This window comes from Zea mays, chromosome 5, assembly GCF_902167145.1.
Source record: "Zea mays cultivar B73 chromosome 5, Zm-B73-REFERENCE-NAM-5.0, whole genome shotgun sequence".
Classification (NCBI taxonomy): Eukaryota; Viridiplantae; Streptophyta; class Magnoliopsida; order Poales; family Poaceae; genus Zea; species Zea mays.
In genome coordinates this window covers 25,839,123-25,848,392 of record NC_050100.1, presented here as the reverse complement: position 1 = coordinate 25,848,392, position 9,270 = coordinate 25,839,123, and the positions used below count along the sequence as shown (strand labels likewise).

The 9,270-nt window shown below is 43.9% G+C and overlaps 1 protein-coding gene across 3 annotated transcripts; it reads left to right on the top strand.

Moving 5' to 3' along the window:
- Positions 1–4,462: 4,462 nt before the first annotated feature.
- On the top strand, positions 4,463–7,577 carry LOC100381341 (protochlorophyllide reductase B). Of its 3 annotated transcripts, NM_001174209.2 has the most exons (4): positions 4,463–4,677; positions 4,808–4,900; positions 5,912–6,437; positions 6,549–7,577. In NM_001174209.2, exons 1-4 carry the CDS (start codon positions 4,621–4,623, stop codon positions 7,061–7,063), a joined length of 1,191 nt encoding a protein of 396 aa, NP_001167680.1. In that variant the 5' UTR covers positions 4,463–4,620; the 3' UTR covers positions 7,064–7,577. The 3 variants fall into 3 exon arrangements, with proteins under 3 accessions (NP_001167680.1, NP_001401273.1, NP_001401274.1); NM_001414344.1 differs by lacking the exon at positions 4,808–4,900; NM_001414345.1 differs by having other exon boundaries at positions 4,463–4,900.
- Positions 7,578–9,270: the final 1,693 nt, after the last annotated feature.

Below are 9,270 nucleotides of genomic sequence, written 5' to 3'. Positions count from 1 at the left end.
GCCTGCGGCGCACTAGACTGTCCGGTGTACACCGGATAGTGTCCGATGCCCAGGCTGGCGCGCCCAACGAACTGGCCGCTCTCGAGAAAACACAACACTCCTCCGCTAAAAATCACCGGACTGTCCGGTGTGTCATCGACCTATCCGGTGAGCCACGAGCAACGATCATCTTCACCAACGGTCTACTGCCACGCGACTGCTACGGGTTCAGAACACTAGAAGTTTAGAGACAGTCTGTGATGTCAGGATGCACCAGACTGTCCGGTGTGCCACCGGACTGTCCGGTGCACCACAAGGACAGACGAAGTCAACGGTCGACTGCTCCAAACCCCAACGGTCAGCTGACATGGCGTGCACCGGATAATGAACAGTGCAGTGTCTGGTGCGCCACAGACTGTCAGGTGTGCCAGTCGATAGAGAACTCAGCCAACGGCTAGAATAGTGGTTGGGGCTATAAATACCCCCAACCACCACCATTCAAGTGATCTAATCTTTCCACTCTCAACATTCAATACAAGAGCAAAGAATACACTCCAAAGACACATTCAAAGCCTCCAATCCTATCCAAGTGCCATAATCAAGTCAAGTGATCAAAAGTGTTTAGTGACTTGAGAGAGGGTGATTTGTGTTTCATTTGTTGCTCTTGTTGTTTGGTTGCTTTCTTCATCCCTCTCTAAACTCTCTAAGTGTTTTGTAAAGCAAGCAATAGACACCTAAATTGTGTGGTGATCCCTGCGGGGTCTAACTGACCTGAGAGATTAAGAAGAAGCATTCAACCAGTCTAAGTGACCATCGATTGAGAGAGGGAAATGGTTGAAATAGACCCATCCTTTGTGTCCTCCTCAACGGGGAGTAGGTTCTTGGAAACCGAACCATGGGAAATAAATCACAGTGTCCATTTGTGTTGATCCACCATTCGATTTGTTCCTTCCCTCTCCCGTCTCTCTAAAAGTTCTCTTACTCACATTGTTTTGAGTTTGCTTTCAAAGTTATTCTCATTGATTGAGCAACTCATAGCAAGAAGAACTATCTTCCGCACTCCGAATTCATTGTTATTTATTTCTAACCCTAACCCTGGGTGAAGTGTATGTTCAAAGTTTATAATTTTTAGGTTTTGCCTATTCACCCCCTTTTAGGCGACTTTCAATTGTTATAAAAGGCAATACTTCATTAGAGTCTAACAACTCAAAGTGATGTCGGGAGAACACGCCAAAAGGGAGATGGTCACCGGGGGGAAGCCCGAATCTTCGGGAAAGAAGAATGATGAAAGGACTCCGTCGAAAGAGGCCGGTGACAAGCACAAGGAGGAATCCGCCGGCTCCATCAAGTCATATAAGAAGGGTGACAAGAGGAAAAAGAAGATGAAGAAGGTGGTCTACTATGAGACCGATTCTTCCTCACCCTCAACCTCCGGTGCCGAGTCTACATCCTCAAAGCACCAAGAGCGTAAGAAGTATAGTAAGATTCTTCTACGCTATCCTCGTATTTCTAAGCGTGCTCCCTTACTTTTTGTTCCCCTAGGCAAACCACCATATTTTGATGGTGAAGATTATTGCATATGGAGTGATAAAATAAGGCACCATCTAACCTCACTCCACGAAAGTATTTGGGATATTGTTGAGTTTGGGGCACAGGAACCACAGGTGGGTGACAAGGACTACGACTCCGATGAGGCCGTTCAAATAAGGCACTTCAACTCCCAAGCCACCTCCATACTCCTTGCTTCCTTATGCAGAGAGGAGTACAATAAGGTGCAAGAGTTGAAGAGTACCAAAGAAATTTGGGACGTCCTCAAGACGGCGCACGAAGGAGACGAAGTGACAAAGATCACCAAGCGGGAAACGATCGAGGGAAAACTCGGTCGGTTCGTCCTCAACAAGGGAGAAGAGCCACAAGCAATGTTCAACCGGCTCAAAACAATGGTGAACCAAGTCCGCAACCTCGGGAGCACCAAGTGGGATGACCATGAAATGATCAAGGTTATTCTAAGATCTCTTGTCTTTCATAACCCCACTCAAGTGCAATTAATTCGTGGAGATCCTAGATATAAACAGATGTCTCCCAAGGATGTGATTGGCAAGTTTGTGAGCTTTACACTTATAATCAAAGACTCCAAACACATTGTCAACTTGGAGCAAGGCGCTACCTCCACACCCGATGTGCAACCCATTGCATTCAAGGCAACGGAAGAAAAGAAGGAAGAGTCACGCGCATCATTTATTTATTATTTCTTTTACAAACTGTGCCCTAATTCTATTTATTTGCACGCACAACCTCTGTTATCTCATGCACACAGTATTGTAAAAATTGTGTTACCAAATTGTGCTATGTATCACGAAATACTCTAGTTTTACTGTGGTTTTGCTGAAAATATAGTATTATGTCATAATATACTTTATACCATGGTATTAAATTACTATGGTTTGAGAAAACTCCACTTCAAAACACACCCTCAATGTGATCCCTGATTTGGTAATTATATGTGGCACCTTCCGAGCCTTTCTGAAAGAGAGTCTTAATTAGTTGAAGCAGCGGATTAAAGAGGTAAGGAACTTTGTGTTACTCTTTCAGTAGTCAATTTTTTATTCTTTTCTACGATTAGGTTCTCTTAGACAAAAATAAAGGACTCAAAACTGCCTTCAATATATTGCTACTTGAAGTTGTTGTTAAGATAATCTGTCACTTTACCTAACTACAACAGTAAATTTAATCTATCTGCACATTGCATCCATAGATTTAGTGAAGTGGGTACTCAGAAGTGGCATGTCATCCTGTGTGTTGTTACCTAATTTAAATAAATATGACTAGTGCTATCATAAACAAATAAGCTGGTGCATGTCTAAACTTTGGTGCATTCCCTTATTCCGCATCTTGTTAGATTGTGGTGTTGGTATAATACAAGAGCAGTTCCTGACGCTTGTTCTCATGAATAAGCTCAAATTTTGGAAAAGTTGCATGGATACAAACCCACATGTAACCATTGTTTGAGGGCTCGTAATAGATTTTCATTTTCTTTCCCATTTTATTTTAATGAAAATTAATGATGTAGTTGTAGGCTTGTAGCTTTTACCATGGTAATGGTTTTATTGCACGTAAAAGCGAGCTTCCTGATTGTTATTATAGGTTGGTAGAGTTTTAGATGAAAGTATCTGGATCACAATGGTCAGGACTCTCTTGATATCTACCAGTCCTGAGTTCCCAGATATGTGTAGTATATAAGATCAATGTTATATGTGTTTCTATAAACCTAAGGGGTGTTTGTGATGGTTTCAGGTTCTAGCTTCAGTCTAGAGTTGTAGTCTATAATATCAATTTAAAATAGTTTTAAAAACATTTCTAATCTAAATAATAAATAAATGGTTTATTTAAATATCTTTTAAAGACTTACATCTCCAGCTTCACGATTTTCCGTAGCACCTAATAACTTGCTCCAATAAATCTACTAATTTTTTTGGAGCTGGAGCTGTCCCAAACATGGTTTAAGTGTTGTACGAAGATTTGCTGATAAGCAACTGGCTTAAGTAATTAAGCGGTCAACTTCTTGATGTATTAGCCTGTTTTTGCACCCTTGATGTTGTGTTGTTTGTGGTAGCTGTTTTGGTTTGTTGGTTTGGCTGAAGTTTGTTGGTTCACGATGCTAACCAGTAGCTTTATGTTTAGCGCACTAGCAAAGAGTGGAGGGGTGGCCTTTGTCCTGTGTCTTGACAAATAAAATCTGTCCCTTCTTCCAATAATTTAAGTTAGTTTGCTTTCTAATTTTATTCGGTGTTGGGTGTGTGCATTGTTTATCTTATATATTCTTTTCTTTGCACTGATGCATAGCTCTGCCATTGTGGTTCTAGAAATTTGTTCAGAATAATTACCCTCAGTTTATATCGACAGAAAGTACTATATAGCTTATATAGGTAGAACTTGCTTCTTTCTTATATGATCTATGTCGTCATAATGTATGAACAATCTACTCACTTTTTAGACTTTATTTTTTTTCTGATATTCACGTTGTGGTATAATTTGATTTTTATCAATTTAGTTCTGTATTGTTTGTGTCAAAGAATTTATGAGATATTGAGATCGATAATATATGTGGCACTCGTTTTTATATAATCATTATATATTAATATTTTATTTAATAATTTAAATGTCGTTGCAATTATGGTTATATAAAGGGAGAAATATTAAGAAAACAGTGATGGATGCCCTCACGCTCGAGATGTGTGCCGAGGTCGAGGCAACAGCGACCGATCCCGTCCGTGCGAGGAGACAAAAAAAATATCAAAGCCTGCTAATTACCGAAAGTATCCTATCTAACTATCCATCCCCAGGGTGGGACCGGCCTGGGGCAGGGAAATCCAAGCCACCAAGCTCCCATTGGCCGGGCTTGTGCCAGGTCGGCGCCGCGTGGCGAACCCCACCCCACCCCACCCTATCGCGTTATCGCCACCGGCTCACCGCTCACGGTCACGGCCGAATAAACTCCCGCGGTGCCGTGCCTCGCTTTCGCATCCCCCCGCGGAGAGGAGAGGAAGAAGAAGAACCCAGCCAAATCCTCAGTCTTCAGGCTGCTCACAGCTCGTGCCGTCCACTCTCCCCCGAGGCAGTCTCTTGCGTTCGCTGCTCGACATGGCGCTCCAGGCGGCGACGTCCTTTCTCCCCTCGGCCCTCTCCGCGCGCAAGGAGGTGAGCGGCGCAGTTCTGCGTTTTCCAGCGAGCACCGTGCTGTTCTTTCGATTCGCGCTCAGCTTCAGTGTCCGAGCTGCCAAGTGGCGGCTCTGGTAAGTTGCGGTTGCAATGTTGATGCTGTGTGCAGGGGTCGGTGAAGGACTCGGCGTCGTTCTTGGGTGTTCGTCTCGCGGCGGATGGCCTCAAGCTGGACACCACCGCTCTGGGCCTACGCACCGTGGTATTTGGACTAAGGCTACTGCTTATATATTACCTTCCGTCTTCTTACGAAGCTCCTTAAATCGTGCTCCTATGTTGAAATGGTGTGGTATGAAGCTGAAAATAATAATTTTTCGCACATTCTCCATGCACTTGTCGGTCCTGTAGGCTGTAGCTAGCTGTTTTGCTAAACAGATCTCCAAAAGAGTTTTTTTAAATCTTTCAAGCAAGGAGCTGAAATATATAAAAAAAACAGCTTCATTAGTAAAGCTGAGTTGTGCCAAACGTGGATAGGGATAGGGAGCGGATAGTAGTCTTTGCCTACTGAAACCTTGGACATCATTTGGCTGGCTAGAATTGTCTGTCTTCAAGTTCAGTGTCTTACTGACTTTCTCTATTCCAAGTACAAGGCTGAAAGCCATGGAAAGTCTTGACTGGATAGTTAGGGTTATTTTGGAAACTGAAATCCTTTTTGGAATTTTTAGAGATCGAGGAGAAAATTAGCTTATTTTTCTCTCAATCCCGGGAATCCAGAGCGGATTTAAAATTTTAAACTAGGCTTAAAGGGACATTTTCTTCCCAGCATCACATGTATAACTCGTAATTGCTACTCCTAATGCCAAATTAAGCAATGGAGTACTTTGTACGCAGTAGATCATGTTAATGAGGCAGCTCTGTGGTCAACTGGACACTTGAGCCTCAAAGTTGGTGTTTTTTAAGGGAAAGATAAAAGTTGAATTTAGGTTGTGTCATGACATGACACTGTTCGTTTGGTTTTAATCTGTATTGGCTTCTACTGCTTTTACAAAGGCTGTTGATTAAAGTCTATTCAGACGGTTGTAGTTGCAGCTGCAACTGACTTTAATCCGAAGCCGGCAATCAGGCATTCTAGGATCATCACTTAATTTTACCACTTCAGATGTCGCTAGCCTAGCCATTGTAGGTTGTACATTGTTTGTCACTGGTTCCCTGTCTGATGCTTGATGTCACTGTAAGTCTGTAACTAAAAAAAATACACATCCAAAACCTGCAGAGGGTGAGCAGGTCGGCGGACATCCGCGCGCAGACGGCAGCGGTGTCCTCCCCGTCAGTGACCCCCGCGTCGCCGTCTGGCAAGAAGACCCTCCGCAAGGGCACGGCGGTCATCACCGGCGCGTCGTCCGGCCTCGGCCTCGCCACGGCGAAGGCCCTCGCGGAGACAGGCAAGTGGCACGTCATCATGGCCTGCCGCGACTTCCTCAAGGCGTCGCGCGCGGCCAAGGCGGCCGGCATGGACAAGGACAGCTTCACCGTCGTGCACCTGGACCTCGCCTCCCTGGACAGCGTCCGCCAGTTCGTCAGGAACGTGCGCCAGCTGGAGATGCCCATCGACGTGGTGGTCTGCAACGCCGCCGTGTACCAGCCCACCGCCAAGGAGCCGTCCTACACCGCCGACGGCTTCGAGATGAGCGTCGGCGTCAACCACCTCGGCCATTTCCTCCTCGCCCGCGAGCTCCTCAGCGACCTCCAGTCCTCCGACTACCCCTCTAAGCGCCTCATCATCGTCGGCTCCATCACCGGTACGTGCTGATCGATAAGATAGACTGATAGTGCCGCGCTGTCGTACTCTGCCTTATGGATCTGGACTCCTGTCACTGGTGGTCTGAGCTGCGCATTGGCTGATCGAGCAGGGAACACGAACACGCTGGCGGGGAACGTGCCCCCGAAGGCGAACCTGGGCGACCTGCGCGGCCTCGCCGGCGGCCTCAACGGCGTTGGCAGCTCGGTGATGATCGACGGCGGGGAGTTCGACGGCGCCAAGGCATACAAGGACAGCAAGGTGTGCAACATGCTGACGATGCAGGAGTTCCACCGCCGGTACCACGAGGAGACGGGCGTGACCTTCGCGTCGCTCTACCCGGGCTGCATCGCCACCACGGGCCTGTTCCGCGAGCACATCCCGCTGTTCCGCCTGCTCTTCCCGCCGTTCCAGAAGTACATCACCAAGGGGTACGTCTCCGAGGAGGAGGCCGGGAAGCGGCTGGCGCAGGTGGTGAGCGACCCCAGCCTGACCAAGTCCGGCGTGTACTGGAGCTGGAACAAGAACTCCGCGTCCTTCGAGAACCAGCTCTCTGAGGAGGCCAGCGACGCCGACAAGGCCAAGAAGCTCTGGGAGATCAGCGAGAAGCTCGTCGGCTTGGCGTGATGCCCACCGTGGCCGGCGCCGGCAGCCGGCGACAGTTTTTCCTACCTAGGACATGCTCATTAGTTGGTCTCACTCTCAGTCGAGTAGTCGACGTGTGGTGCGCCCGTGTCAGAGTGCCAAGCCAAGACAGAAAGTGAGTACAAACGTGTAAAATATGTGCTACTGCGACGTGATGGTTTGGGCAGTGGACTGTATGTATCTCTACTCTCTAGGCTTCTGCTTTGCTTTGCATATTTAATTTTCTGCTAATAAGAGGACAGCAAATGCCTTTCGAGCTTCTTTACTTTGTCGGCATTTAGCAGATTCAGATTTTTCTTGAGGACATGGCACGTGAATAATTTCTTCTGTCAGTAGTTCAGTACAAGTTCTCCAATGTTTTTTGTATCCAGCTACTCAAATGTTCCCAGCACAGAATGACACACTTCAATCCATTTCCATTCTCACTGTACACGAAAGTAAACTAGGATAGGGACCTGCATGTTCTAAAAAATATTTCAGATTCAGATTATTTCCAGAAACATTTCTCAAAGGGTGTTTGGTTTTAATGACTAATTTTTAGTCCTTCTATTTTATTTTATTTTAGTCTCTACGTTAACGAGTTTTATTTTTCATATTTAACAATTTAGTTACGAAGATAGAATAAAATGAATGGACTAAAAATTAGTTTTTAGAAACCAAACATCCTCTAAACAGAAAAAGAATCACCTACCGTACGTTTGGCTAACTTACTAGATTAATGTCTCGAAAAAAGAGGATCAAATATATCAATATGCCATTGACGTGTGATGATCCCCCTCCCCCCGTGAGTTGTCATAAAACGAAAATAAAGTCTTGTATAACCATAAATAAAGTACAACCAATTTCCCGCTCAACTCTGCAGAGCGTGTACGTAACATAAGCAACAAATTCCTCTGAGGTATGTAAAAGAATAATTATTTTTCAGGATTGGTTTGGTTATTTTCATTCTATTTGGATCGGAGGGATTGATATGAACTGAGATAAGATAGATTTTAAGTTTCTAGTGATTAAAACTTACTTAATCTCTTTCAATCCATATGAATTAGGATTGAAACCAACATAGCCTCGAGGTATCTATTTAGATATATAAATATTAATGCGTTAATTTTTTTTATAAAATAAGTTAGTGTTGAGACTATAGATTTCCGAAGGATGTCTGTTGCCACCCTTGCTAGTAAAAAGTACTCGGAGGACTAAGGACTTAGCACTTGTTTAGTTAGAAATGGATTGAAAAGAATAGGAGGGGATTTAATTATAGTCTATTTAAAATTAAATAGAAAGAAATTTAATTTCCATTAATCTCATCCAATCCTCATGACCTCTGGCAGAAGACCGTTTGCTTATGTTTTCTCATATAGATTTTCTATTTTTCACTATTGGAGATTCTATTTGCTTGTCATTCTAAGACATGCTTATCAAACTCTATGAATTAACAATTAAAATCCGTCGAACTATTCGTGCAAATAGATATAAACGTTGCAGGACCTCTCCGGATTAAAAAGTAAGCTACAATAATAAGAATTACTGTAAATATACAAAAGATAAAAAAATCTTATTTATCTAGTTCCTATGATGCACTAAGAACTTATAAACACAGATAATTTGGTTACTCTTTAACAAGCACATGAATCCTATTTTTCTAGTTCATATGATGCACTGGGAGCTTATAAACAGAAATAATTTAGTTACCATTTCATGAACACACGAGTATTAAGGTTATCTCCAACGCAATATCTTCTACATCTTTTTTCCTATCCATCTTTTATAGACTCTTAAAAGATATTTTCTCATATATATATATATATATATATATATATATATATATATATATATATATATATATATATATATATATATATATATATATATATATATATATATATATATATATATATATATATATATATATATATATAGATTAAGAGATCTGAGCTTTGAATAACTAGAGGAAGTCCAGGTCCGACGGTGCAATCCGGTCGAGCCGGACCAGGTCCGAGCGTCTATAAAACAGAACCCGCAGTGTTAGGTGTCGGCGTTTCGAACCCGAGGGGTCCCTGGACCGACGAGTAAATTGTCGCCGCGTGCCCCAGCCCAGATGGGTCGGCGCGAGACGGAGCGCGAAGGGGGAAGAAGCCGGAGGGAGACAGGCGTAAAAGGGGAAACCCGTGGCCTTCGTGTTTGTCCCGCGC

Bases quoted from the DNA above. Each gene is read 5' to 3' on its own strand.
- LOC100381341 (NM_001174209.2), top strand. From the start codon at position 4,621: ATGGCGCTCCAGGCGGCGACGTCCTTTCTCCCCTCGGCCCTCTCCGCG. The intron at 4,901-5,911 runs GTATTTGGACTA...CAAAACCTGCAG, and splicing joins CTCTGGGCCTACGCACCGTG to AGGGTGAGCAGGTCGGCGGA. The intron at 6,438-6,548 runs GTACGTGCTGAT...CTGATCGAGCAG, and splicing joins CATCGTCGGCTCCATCACCG to GGAACACGAACACGCTGGCG.